General features: G+C 59.6%; 1 protein-coding gene across 2 annotated transcripts in view; it reads left to right on the top strand.

Annotated features, from left to right (window-relative positions):
• Nucleotides 1–12,514, top strand: part of DISP3 (dispatched RND transporter family member 3) — a 51,684-nt gene extending 39,170 nt beyond the window's left edge. Inside the window, exons 11-21 of one of the 2 annotated variants that reach the window (XM_004425581.3) lie at nucleotides 363–476; nucleotides 1,220–1,356; nucleotides 2,460–2,644; nucleotides 4,495–4,625; nucleotides 4,702–4,874; nucleotides 5,714–5,840; nucleotides 6,412–6,557; nucleotides 8,936–9,095; nucleotides 9,639–9,752; nucleotides 10,155–10,321; nucleotides 11,176–12,514. In XM_004425581.3, coding sequence (XP_004425638.1) covers nucleotides 363–476; nucleotides 1,220–1,356; nucleotides 2,460–2,644; nucleotides 4,495–4,625; nucleotides 4,702–4,874; nucleotides 5,714–5,840; nucleotides 6,412–6,557; nucleotides 8,936–9,095; nucleotides 9,639–9,752; nucleotides 10,155–10,321; nucleotides 11,176–11,538 — 1,817 coding nt within the window. In that variant the 3' untranslated portion in view covers nucleotides 11,539–12,514. Of the gene's footprint in view, nucleotides 1–362; nucleotides 477–1,219; nucleotides 1,357–2,459; nucleotides 2,645–4,494; nucleotides 4,626–4,701; nucleotides 4,875–5,713; nucleotides 5,841–6,411; nucleotides 6,558–8,935; nucleotides 9,096–9,638; nucleotides 9,753–10,154; nucleotides 11,145–11,175 lie in introns of those variants that run through there. The other variant, XM_087446828.1, reaches the window with a different exon arrangement.
• The last annotated feature ends 252 nt before the right edge of the window (nucleotides 12,515–12,766 follow it).

Below are 12,766 nucleotides of genomic sequence, written 5' to 3'. Positions count from 1 at the left end.
GGGCAAAACAGGAATGTCTCCCATCGTCGTTTGGTCCCTCAGCCACCCCCCGTGGAGGATGGTGTCATCCCATTTGACCCAGGAGGAAAGTGAGGCTTGGCGAAGATGAGTAGGGAAAGCTTCAGAGGGTCTTTCTCTGGCTGGCGGCTGCTTTTTTTTGCCTTAAGATTCTTGTACATTCAATATTTGATGGTTTTTTTAGTTCCATCTAGTTTCTTTCAGGCCCTTGACACTCCCCCTCCCCCTAGCTGAGGGCCCTGGCGCCCGTGTCCCTGGGGTTGTCACCAATCCCAGCCTCTGCTCTCCCTTGGCCGGGCGCAGCCAGGGAGGCCCTGTCATCCCTGACACAGCTCGGGGGGTAGGTCTGTTCCAGGAGAAGCCCCACAGCCTGCAGAACAATATCCGGACGTCCCTGGAGAAGAAGAAGTGGGGCTCAGGGGTCCCCTCGGCCAGCCGGCCTGAGGCCACCCCACAGGGTCAGTGGCGAGTGTGGTCTGTCTGGGATGAGGGTGTTGGGAGAGCTGCCTGGTGCCGGGGTGTGGGGACCCTGTGGGGAGAGCAGGTTAAACTCATTCTCCTGGGAGAATGAGGGCCTGTGTTCTTGGGTCGCTGGGGAATCATTGGGTGGGGGGTGAACTCAGGGTGAATGTGGAGCCCTCACCCGCCGTCCCACCAGCTCTCCCTGGCCAGAATGGTGGGGTCCCCTCCTGCCACAGCCTGGCCTGTGGTGCCCCATGAACCCACCCTGTGCACCAAATCCGTCCTGAATATCTAGGGGAGGGCAGGGGCATCCTGACACTGAAGACTGGTTTGTCCCTGCTAGGGTCTCCATCAGAGGAGGATGCTGTTCTGTATGTTCTTGTCACCCCCTCTGTGCCCACCATTGTCACTACCAGCCCCGCTGTTCACACTATGCTCCCCATCGTTGGCCTCGCTGCCACTACCCTAGTCCCTGCCGGCACATGTTCACCACGACTTCCACCGTCACTGTCACTCCCGCCACCTGTGCAGCCACCCCATCCCGGTGTCTACCAGCAGCACCCCCCACCCCTGCCGTGGGCCCAGTCCAGTGGAGAGGGACAGAGCCAACATTCGGAGATGAGCCCGAGGTCAGAGCTCAGCCCCTGACCAGAGCAGAGCGGAGGGTGGGCTGTTCCGAGTCAAGGGAAGCCAGTGGAGGTGACCGTCCACCCCTCCTCCATCCTCTTTTGTCCCCTAGACTCCCCAGGCACCGTGTATGTCTACAAGGTGAAGAGTAAAGGCCACCCGGCTGTCTACAGGTTCTCCCTCAACGCCAGCCTGCCTGCCCCTTGGCAGGTCGTGTCCCCCGGGGACGGGGAGGTGCCCTCCTTCCAGGTGAGCCTGGGCTGGTGGGAAGAGAGCCACCACCACCAGGGGAGGGGCCCTCAGTGCTCACTGATGGGCACGGCCATGGAAGAAGGGGGACCGGGTCTGTGAGGACCCCCTCCTGCCGTCAGCCCGGTCTGCAGGGACCTGCAGAGTGTGAGGACATGGGCTTCCACGTCAGCCAGACCTGGGTTCGAGTCCTGGCTCTGCCATTTATAATCCGAGTGTCTTGGGCAGATTAGTGAATCTCTCTGAGCCTCAGTTTCCTCGTCTATGAAATGGGGACATGAAAAGTACCAGCCAGGGTGGCTGGAGGTCCAGGGGGGAAGGCCTGGGTGGTAGGCAGTAACAGCTGGGATGCAGAAAGTGCTCGGTCAGCAGCAGCCGTTAGTGACATTGTTGTTGGCAGCTGCTCCAGCGCCCTGCAGAAGAGCCTCCAGGGGCCAACCCAGGCCTCCAGTGTTTCCCCCGCGGGAGTCGTTTGTGTTTCTTTAACATGTTACACCCTTCAGGGTGACAGTTACACATGTCAACTCGTTTGTTCAGAGCTTCTGTTTCCACTTGAAGGGTGAAGAGTCGGGCGTTTCCTGACTCTGAGCCTTTGCATTGCTCTTCCCACAGCCTGGCAAGCTTTCCTTCCAGCTTAATGCTTGGTTGACCCCTCACTCAGGTCTGAGCATAAACGTCGCCTCCTCGTAGAGCCCAGTTCTGGCCGCCCTCCTCGTCCCCTGCCCACTTATCCTGTGTCTTAGCATCCAGATCATTTAATTCACGGCCCCTAGAGTCTGAAGCCATCAAAACTGGGGGCTCCATGAGGGCGGGGGCCAAGCCCGTCCTGCTCACTGCTGATCCTCCGAGCCATGCTCAGGGCCGAGCACAGAACAAATGCTCAGTGGAAGGAAGGACTGAGGCTCAGAGAGGGAGGGAGGGACTTGTCCGATCTTCAGACTCGAACCCAGGCCTCCTGAGCCTCTGCCCAGGGCTCTGTCCCCCACTCTGGGGGCTGGGACAGAGTAGGACCCGCCAAGGAGGGAGGGATGGAGCCTGAGGCCGCCCAGGCCGAGGCAGCCTCCCGGAGTCACGTGTCTTGTCTCTGTCGCTCCACTGCTTAGGTGTATAGAGCGCCTTTTGGTAACTTCACCAGGAAGCTGACCGCTTGTATGTCTACAGTAGGGCTGCTCCAGGCGGCGAGCCCCGCCCGCAAGTGGATGGTGACGGCCTTGGCCTGCGACACCAAGCGGGGCTGGAAGTTTGACTTCAGCTTCTACGTGGCCACCAAGGAGCAGCAACACACCCGGTAACAGCCTTGCAGATAAGCCGTGTCCACCAGCCGGCCACCTGTTTGCCCTGCCCCTACACTGTCCCACAAGAGATGCTGGCAGGCCCCTTTAAGAAACCCCTGTGCATTCTTGCACATCTGTTCAGGTGTTTCTCTGCCCAGGACAGGGAGTGGGGAACACCCACAAAGATGATAGGCTGCAATCTGCTCCCCCACCTGCTGCCCTCCCTCTTGATGACTCTGCAGGAAGCATGGTGGCCATCTCGCTGTTCCTCAGTATGCCAAGCAGGCCCACCTCAGGGCCTTTGCATCTGCTGTTCCCTCTGCCTAGAATGCTCTTCCTAAGCTCCTTGTAGGTTGACTTCTCAAGATTCAGGCCTCTACCCAGACGTCCCCTCCTGGAAAAGTCTGTTACTGGCCAGAGCTCCCTCCCCAGATAAAGCAGCCGTGCCCACTCTCTGTACATCACACTACTGCTGTCTTTCTGGCCCCATCACCTCCGGGAATCGTACTGATCTACCGGCTTATTACCTGTCTTCCCCCAAGAGCACGTGGGCGTCCTGCAGTGGGCACCTTGACCCCAGCACCATGTCTGGCACAAAGTGGGTGCTCATAAACACGTGCTGAGTGAATGAATGAGTCCACTCTGCACTCCTCTCCAAGGCACTAGCCACACTCTCGATACAGACAATTAATTCAGAGAAGATTTATTTCACGTCCCCCTCCCTTAGACTGTGAGGTAAAGAGGAGATAGACGCTGTCTGTTGTCTTTACCTACTGTATACTCAAGCCCTGCCCTAGCGCTTGGCATGAAATGAGTGCCCCCAAATCCTTAATGAGTGACTGCGTTCTGTGCCTTCGGGGGTCTCCGAGCCAGCTGGGGCAGCTCTCCCAGGTTTTATCCTGCATGTCCTGCACAGGGCCCTTCGCTCATTTGTCCATTGAGGCCCCACTAGCCGAGGGTCTGCTCTTTCATCCGGTCATTCGTTTAAGAAACACTGGACACTGCCTGTGTGCCAGCACCATGCTAGTGCTGGGGATACAGTGGTAAACAAGACAGATGTGGCTCCTGCCCTCGGGCTGACGAGCGGGAGACAGCAGCTAACAAGTCAACTGCAATGTCATTACAAATGACCAAATGTGCTCTGGAAGACAGCCCGGCTGCCAGAGTCTGGAGAATGGCACTGTGGGGCCCTGCACTGTGACACATTGGGCTGTGGTCTCTGACGGGGCCTGACCTCAGGGCGTTGAGCACCCACATGAGGGAGCATGGAGACGGGGGAGTGACCAAGATGGGCTCGCTGGGCCCTTCCACCCTGGTGCACCATGGCTTGTGGGGTGGGGGTCCCTCTGCCTGCCCAGAGCTGGGCTTGCTCTGCACATATATAATAGCGACTGGGCCCAGGCTGCTTGGATGAGCTTAGAACATTCTAGAAAGAACCTTGAGCTACGTCAGGTCCGATGGTGAACAAGCTGACCATGAAACCTTTTCTTCAAACAGCACCTTGAGGCTCCATAACTGTTCAGGTTGAGGCGGGGTGGGGGGCTTCTGAGCAGGGACCCTCTATGAACTCTTGCATCTCCTGGAGGACTCCTCTGCTGGTCTCCTCCACCCCTCTAGCCACAGGTGGGGAGACAGACATGGAGGGGAAGGGTCTTGAGCAGGCCGGTATGGTGGGCCTTGGCAGGGGCAGGACTAGAACCGGCCTCCAGACCCCAGCCTCCACCTGAGACCAAATCCCTGTGCTGGGGGAGCCGGAGTCTGTCCCCTGCACTGTTCCAGCCCCTGCACGTGGCCGCACTTGCTTCGCCTCCCCGACTCCTCCCGGCCTTCCCAACCTCAGTCCTGGCCTCCCTTGCCTCCACAGGAAGCTGTACTTTGCCCAGTCTCACAAGCCCCCCTTCCACGGGCGCGTGTGTGTGGCACCTCCTGGCTGCCTTCTCAGCTCTAGCCCCGACGGGCCGACCAAAGGCTTCTTCTACGTGCCCAGTGAGAAAGGTACATGCCGGAGGTTGCGGCGGGGCCTCGGGAGGCTGGGCCCCACCTTCCCGTACAGATGTAACTCCCTCTGCAGTGCCCGGGGCCCGCCTCTCTGCCACCTTCGGCTTCAACCCCTGCGTGAACACAGGCTGCGGGAAGCCAGCGGTGCGGCCGCTGGTGGATACAGGGGCCATGGTCTTCGTGGTCTTTGGCATTATTGGCATCAACCGCACACGGCAGGTGGACAACCATGTCATCAGAGACCCGGTACGTGGGCCCACTGTGGGCAGATGCCAAAGGGACTGCAGGCGAGTACCAGCCCGGGGGCCACCAGTCCAGCTCCTACACACCCTCTTGGCTCCTTGACTGCTCGCCCAGCCCAGACAGGACCCCCACGGGCTCCTGGGGGCACCATTTCTCTGCAGAGCTGAGCAGGATTGAGCTCTTAGAATTACCCAGGAATCTGGGTACGTTTTGGGGTCTGAGCTGCCTGTCTCCCTCCCTTGTCCACGTCTGTGCCCTGTGCTGGGGTCTCGGGCATTTGAAGTGAGAGGAGATGGTTGAGCTGGAGCTAGGTGTGTGCCTGGCACGTGATGGATGCTGAGTGTGTGGTAGAAAGGACTGTGGATGTAGGTGTGAGCGTGACCCCTGCCTTGAGAAGTCAGTCTGGCTGGGTGTACAGAATATCAGACGCGAAGTAATTCAGGAGCCCGGTGGAGTGGGAGGAGATCTGTCTGTTCAGTCTGGACCGTGAGTCCCCGGGGCTTCAGAGGAGGGGTAGGGGGCCGGGGAGGAGACGAGACAGACGCTGGAGGATGGGTGGGATTTGGCTGTGTGGAGGGAGAGGAGAAAGAAGGAGCCCAGGTGAGAGCATCGTGAGGAGGTGAGACCACCGGGCCTGTGCAGGGTGGGCGGTAACAGGAGCAGAGGGTGCTGGTGGGCCAGGGCCAAGCCGGCGGGTGGGACTGCAAGTCACCACGCAGAGGGTGCCACTGTGATGGCGACGATGGTAGCGGGAGCTGCGGAGGTTCCTCCCCAGGGCGGGACCCAGGACTGGGTTCCCGACTCACTGAGTGGCCGCGCCGGCTTGTGTCTCCTTGGGAAAGGGCAGTGTCGTCTATGACAGCAGCTTTGACCTTTTCAAAGAAATTGGGCACCTGTGTCGCCTCTGCAAGGCCATCGCGGGGAACTCGGAGCTGGTGAAGCCAGGCGGGGCCCAGTGCCTGCCCTCAGGTGCGTGGGGGGAGCCAGTTCCTCAGAGGGAGGATGGACTAGGGAGCCTGGGGTCCACGAGTGGGCCACCTTGTGGATACTCGTGCCTCTCTAGTGGGTGTGTCTGCAGACATGTGTCTGTACTTGAGTGTGTCCACACCAGGGCGGGGGTGTGCGAATCTTCCAGGTGAGAGCGGGCTTGTGCATGAACATGAACTGGCACAGACGTGTGTGTGTGTGAAGTGTGCAGTGTGTGAGGGCACACCTGCAGGAGTAGCTTTTCCAAAATTGGGAGTGGAGGCAAGGCAGGGGCTGGCCCACAGGTAACCTGGGTGAGGTCGTGCCAGGCTCTCCCTGAGAGGGCACAAGATGCCGTTAGCCACCCCGATGGCAAATGAGTGTTGTGGGTTTCCAGGTGACATTGCCAATGGTCGCAGACACTTTTTAAACCTGGGAGATTGGGGGAAGGGCATGTGCCCCTCCCACACTCCCGCTCAGATGGGTGATCCGTGTGCACAGGTGGGGTGGGGTGGGAAGGGGTGCTCTTCCGGGGTCTCCTCCGCCGACCCTCCACTCTCCCTTCTCCCCGCAGGCTACAGCATCTCCTCCTTCCTGCGGATGTTGCACCCTGAATGCGAGGAGCTGCCCGAGCCCAACCTGCTCCCGGGGCAGCTCTCGCACGGGGCGGTGGGCGTCAAGGAGGGCCGCGTGCAGTGGATCTCCATGGCCTTCGAGTCGGTGAGCCCCGGTGGCTTCGCCGGGCACAGTGCAGAGTGCTTGCCTCGCGTGTGTCCCCTCTGATCTCCAGCCCTCTGCCCAGATCAGAGGGGTTGCTCTTTGGACGGGGATCCTGAGGCCCAGGGAGGGGAAAGTACTTGCCCAGGGTCACAGTTCATCAGTGTCAGCATCCAGTGCTAAACCCGGCCGTCTGACTGCGGAGCTCGGCCCTTGCCACTGCCAGCTCCCGCCACCCTCCCTCCCCGCCAGCCCGGGGCCATGTCAATTTGCAGCCTCTGGGCTAGAGGAGTGGGGGCTGGTGAAAGTCCAGGATGCTCCTCTCTGCCATGGTGGGGGCCAGGTTCTGGGCCACAGACCCCGGTGCTGGGCCTCCCCCAGGAGAGCTGGGAAGCCAGGGGACCAGCCATCCACAGATTCACTGCTTCCTCTCTCATCCCTGACACTCCCTGGGTTCCACCCAAGGAGGCACACACACACGCACTCACACTTGACCTGGGCACCTGCGGGCCTCGCGGCCCTGGCACTGGGCTCTATGAGGCTCACCAGGTCTGCCCCTGCTGCCTCGTGCTGAGACCCAGGGTCCATGCCTGGCTCTGACCCTGTGTGCTCTGTGTCCTTGAGCAAATCACTCATCCCCTTTAGCCTCATTCCTCTAAAGAATAGGGTTGCAGGGCCCCACAGTGAGATCACGTGACGGCTTCAGGGAATGAGATGAGGGTGACCCGGTTACAGTAGAAGCCAAGTCTCCTTCTCTGACGCCCAGCCCTGACCTTCCCACCATCTGTGCACTCACCTCACAAGCAACCAGACGGCCAGCCACCAGTGAGGGGACCCCAGAGCCCTCCAAGCCCTCGATGAGCCCCAGGCTAATGCAGACACCTGTTCAAAGCCCCAGGCAGTGTTTTTCAATTGTGGTAAAATAAACATAAGAAAATTTACCATCTTATCCACTTTTAAGTGTACAGGTCAGTATATTAAGTATATTCACATTGTTGTGCAACCATCACCACCATCTGTCCCCAGAACTTTTCATGCAAAACTGAAACTCTGTCCCCATTAAACACTAACTCCCCATTTGCCTCCCTCCAGGCCCTGGCACCCACCATTCTGCTTTCTGTCTCTGTAGATTTGACTGGTTCATTTTCCTCGTCTAAGTGGAAGCACACTGTATTGGTCTTTGTGTGTCTGGCTCATTTCACTTAGCATAATGTCCCCCAGGTTTGTCCATGTCGTAGCATGTGTCAGAATTTCCTTCCTTTCTAAGGCTGAGGCCCCAGACGTTTCAGAGAGGAGAGAGTCTCTGCTCAGGCTCCTCCACACGACAGGAGGTCACTTCCAAGCTGACCCCCCACCACTCACACACACACTTGCACACAGGCATGCTGTTAACTGGTTTGTGTTCAGGGAGAGCAGAATTGGGCCAGTGAGATAATATACATGCAAGTTCCAGAGCACAGTAAGTGGCTGTCTCCTTCACCATCCCCTGAACACCTCCTCAGAGCTGGGTGCTGAGAACCAGGCAGGCCGCCCCCTGCCCTCCTGGACTCACAGTCCAGCCAGGAGACGGGCAGCTTGTCAGGCAGTGACAGGAGCTCTGATGCGGAAGCACTGAAGGCTTGCAGAGCCCAGTGGAAGCCCATCTTGGGGCATCAAGGAAGGCTTCCTGGAAGAAACAGAACCTTAGCGAGCCTGAAGGATGAGTGGGAGCTTGCTGTGCAGGCAGAAGGAACAGCATGTGCAGAGGGTGGGACGTGAGAGTGTGGGGGCTCTGGGAGCTGAAGGTGGTTCTGTTGGAAAGGGACGGGGACTTTGGTGGCATTGGGACCTGCTGCTGCTATAAGAACCACATGTGGGAGGCTGGCCCATTGGTGCAGCAGTTAAGTTCGCACATTCTGCTTCGGAGGCCTGGGGTTCGCCGGTTCAGATCCTGGGCACGGACCTACTCACCGCTCATGAAGCCATGTGAGGTGGTGTCCCACATAGAAGAGCCACAACTCTACAACTGTGATACACAACTATGTACTGGGGCTTTGGGGAGAAAAAAGCAAAAGAGGAAGATTGGCAGCAAATGTTAGCGCAGGGCCAAGCTTCCTCAAAAAAAAACAAAAATTAAAAATAAAATATGGAAATGAAAAAAACAAAAAGAACCACATGTGGCCCCAGAGGATGGTGGGAGGTAAGCTTGGATTGGGCCCTCCTTCACCCCTAAGACACGCACACACACACACACACACACACACACACACACACACACAACATGCTCCGTTTGTGGGTGGCCGAGGGCTGGCTGCATCCACCACTGAGCAGACCAGCCGTCACTGGGAAGGGAGAGTGGGCCGCAGCCGCCCGCCCGTCTCACTGGCTCGTGTCCCCCGCAGACCACGTTCAAGGGCAAGTCCTCCTTCCAGACCTACACGGACTACCTGCGCTGGGAGCGCTTCCTGCAGCAGCAGCTTCAGACCTTCCCCGAGGGCTCGGCCCTGCGCAGAGGCTTCCAGACCTGCGAGCACTGGAAGCAGATCTTCATGGAGATCATAGGCGAGCGGGGTCCTGGCCAGGCGGGCGGTGGCATTGGGGGGACGGGGAGGTGACCTGGGGGAGGGAGGGCATGGCAGGGCCTGTCTGAGCCACACTTGTCCTTTTCTCAATCCTGGCCAAGAGCCCTGGAGAAGCCGGGGTGACCCAGTGGCCAGGAATACCAGTCAGAGGCCGGAGTTCGGGTGCCCTCCTGCTCGGGGACATCTAGCCACATTCTCTGACCTTGAATTTGGCCACCTAGAAAGTAACAGTAATGCCCATGTGGCAGCTGTCTGTTGTTATGAGCCCTTCTCAGGGCTGGCCCTGTGCTGAGGGTCTGACCTGAGTTCTCCCTGTAAACTCTGAACGAGGCCTGTGGCGGGGGGTGCTGTTATTACCCCCTTTTACAAATGAAATGGGGGCTCAAGTGGCTCACCCGGAGGGACACAGCTAGCCGTGACCGTGCCCATCTGTGTAACCCCAGTAACCTCTGAACCGTGGGGTGAGGGGTTGTGGGTGCCCCACCCGCGCAGCACAGCTGAGGGCCCTCCTCTCGCCTTGCAGGGGTGCAAAGCGCCCTGTACGGCCTGGCCCTCTCCCTGCTCATCTGTGTGGCCGCGGTGGCCGTGTTCACCACCCACGTGCTCCTCCTGCTGCCCGTGCTCCTGAGCATCTTGGGTACGTGGGCCATGGGGCCGGGACCACAGGGGTCCCACTGGTGGCTTCAAGTCAGCAGAGGTCTCACCCCTTCACTATTCCGTCTCCTGAGGGAAGGCTTCCTGACCTCCCCCACCCCTACCCCTGGCAAAAAGACCCTCTGCTCAGCACTGTCACTGCGACAGTCGTTCATAGGACCATCCCCAAGTCTGTGTGCTCCCCGAGGGGAGCCAGGTATTCCCGGGTAGTGGCTCTTGGCCCAGGGACATGCTGCACCTGTCCCCTCCCTCGGGGCCCCTCATCTCTGGCCCTGTCCTTCCTGCCACCAGAGGTGAGGCTCCACTCTAGACTTCAGCGTTCCCCGCTCCCCAGGACTATGAGGGTGGGCCCAGTCCAAGCCGCCTCCCCACCGTCCCCCCGCAGGCATCGTCTGCCTTGTGGTGACCATCATGTACTGGAGCGGCTGGGAGATGGGCGCTGTGGAGGCCATCTCCTTGTCCATCCTCGTCGGCTCCTCCGTGGACTACTGTGTCCATCTGGTTGAGGGCTACCTGCTGGCCGGAGAGAACCTGCCCCCCTACCAGGCCGAGGTGAGCACCCTGCCTGCCCTACCTGTCCCCAAGGAATCTTCTCCTGCCTCGGTGCAGCTGAGGGACTCGCAAGGGCAGCTGGATGCCTGGGTGCCCGACCCCCAACCAGGGCGTGTTCCAGGAGCTGAGGTTTCCAGGGCCAATCTCCACCCCCAGGGAACTCAAGTCCTAAGGCAGCTCTACCAGAGCAGCACAGTGGGCCTGGGGGGTCCACTCCCCCAGCCTCCTTCTTCCTGCGTGAGCCTGAAGGGCTGGACCAGGCGACAATCAAGAGCCCTTCCTGCCTCCTGGCTCCCTGAGTCTGAGTCTCATTCTCCAGCCCAGGAGCAGGGCTGGGCCCTTCTAGTCATGACCTTGGGGCCACCAACCCCCGCTCCGGCCCTCTGTGGCTTAGTGAGGACATGCCCACATGCTCAGTGCCAAAACCAGCTCTGGGTCTCGTGAAGTTTTTGTTTTTTCCTAGTTTGGAATTTTATTGGTGTGAAAACATTCATAAATATGTAAGTTAATTCAATTATATATTTAGCTGCTTTTGGTTGAGAGAAAGAAATCAGTTGGAATCAGGGCTCCCATTTATGAGGACCTACTATGCAAGTGATCAGCATCCCGGTCGTCATAGCAACTTTTAATGCGCCCCCACTGTGCGCTGCCATAGGGGAATCGTTTCACCTTCACACTGAGCTGTGAAGTAGGTGCTGTTATTATATCCATTTACTGAAGCAGAATCCGGGGCCTCCAGGGGCAGGGCTGGCCTTGGGCAGGGCTGTGCGTGTTTACCCAGAGCCCAAGCCCCGGGCAGGGAGGGATCGCACCAGGGTCCAGGGCCCCAGCTTTCGCTCTCACCCGGCACCCAGGAGGCCCACTCGCAGCGCCAGTGGCGGACACTGGAGGCCGTGCGACACGTGGGCGTGGCCATCGTCTCCAGTGCCCTCACCACGGTCATCGCCACAGTGCCCCTCTTCTTCTGCATCATCGCCCCGTTTGCCAAGTTCGGCAAGATCGTCGCACTCAACACGGGCGTCTCCATCCTCTACACGCTCACAGTCAGCACGGCCCTGCTCGGCATCATGGCGCCCGGCTCCTTCACCCGGACCAGGACTTCCTTCCTCAAAGCCCTGGCTGCTGTGCTCCTGGCAGGGGTCCTGGGGCTGGGCGCCTGCCTCGTGCTCCTCCGGAGTGGCTATAAGATCCCCCTGCCCAACGGGACCTCCCTATAGCCCTGGCACTGGGTCCTGACTTCTCACCTTTGGTCCAGAGGGTGGGGAGGAGGCGCTTGTTCTCTGACCCCAGAGACACTGTTTCCCAGCTCAGCTCCAACTAATTCTGTTCCCGGGCCTGGGCTGGAAGGTGCCCGGCGGCCCAGCGTGGGAGGTGGTGTCCACCTGTGTGGCCCGCGCTGCCATCGTCACAGCACTGAGCCGGAGCTGGGTGGTGAAGCCAGCTGCCACCCCACCCACCGGGCTGCTAGCAGCCACACTGGGCTCCCCCGATAGCAGAAGAGACCAGCCCTCCTCCCATGCCCAGTCACCACGGGGGCAGGTTATTTTTACAGGAGTCTCCCTCTCGCACTGCCTCAGTGCTCACAACAACTTTCTGATGTGGGTGTTACAGAGCCCCCATTCCACAGATGTCAGAACTGAGGTACCAAGAGGTGAAGTGACTGACCTGTAGCTGGGTCGGTGGTAGAGCCGGAGCCCCCTCCCGAGCCCCATGCCTCCCTCGGGGACTTTGCAGGAAGAGCACAGTGGGTTTGAGGACAGGGGCCTCGCACCCCGCCCCCTCCTCCCCTCTCCCTCAGCTTCACAGCAGCCAGTGCCGGGTGGTCCTGTGGTCCTGTGGTCCTCCCCAGGCCTTTTGGTCCTGGCCAGAGAGGATGGAGGGACCAGCCTGGGCTTCTGCATGTCCTACTCCCAGCCCCAGCCTCGAGGGCTCCTCCTCCCTGGGGCTGTGGGGTCCCAGCACAGCCTTCCTCACAAATCTGAGCCCCCATCTCCGCCAGTCGACTCTAGGGGTGGAATTTTTTTGAGGGGGCAGCCTGTGGGGGTGGAACTGGCCGTGCCTGCCGCCTGCTCACCGCAGATGGTTCCCGTTAAAGTGAAATGAAACTGCAGACCGCTGCTATCAACACGAGCATTTTAAGCCTCGCTGACTCCGTCATATTCTTAAAATTGAAATAACTAAGTGTTCGGGTGCTGCCTGGCCAGAACCTGGCGTGAGGGGTGGGGCTGGGCCTGGGAGGAGGTGGAGGTGAGGTGGAGGGTGCTGGATCCTCTGGGGACCAGGGTCACGGAGTGCTCTGCTGGCCCAGGGCGAAGTTGGGGGCCTCTGGGGTTGCACTGTGGGAGGGGGGCTTATCTGGCTGCCCAGTTGGGACATTTTTGAGCGCCTTCGATGTGCCTGGCTTTGTGCTGGGCACTCACCTTCCTTGGGGCAGACATTATCCCC

The sequence above is a fragment of the Ceratotherium simum genome, chromosome 22, assembly GCF_057802395.1.
Source record: "Ceratotherium simum simum isolate JZ-2026a chromosome 22, ASM5780239v1, whole genome shotgun sequence".
NCBI lineage: Eukaryota > Metazoa > Chordata > Mammalia > Perissodactyla > Rhinocerotidae > Ceratotherium > Ceratotherium simum.
Note: the sequence above shows the minus strand (reverse complement) of the source record. Positions and strands in the feature narration are given on the sequence as shown.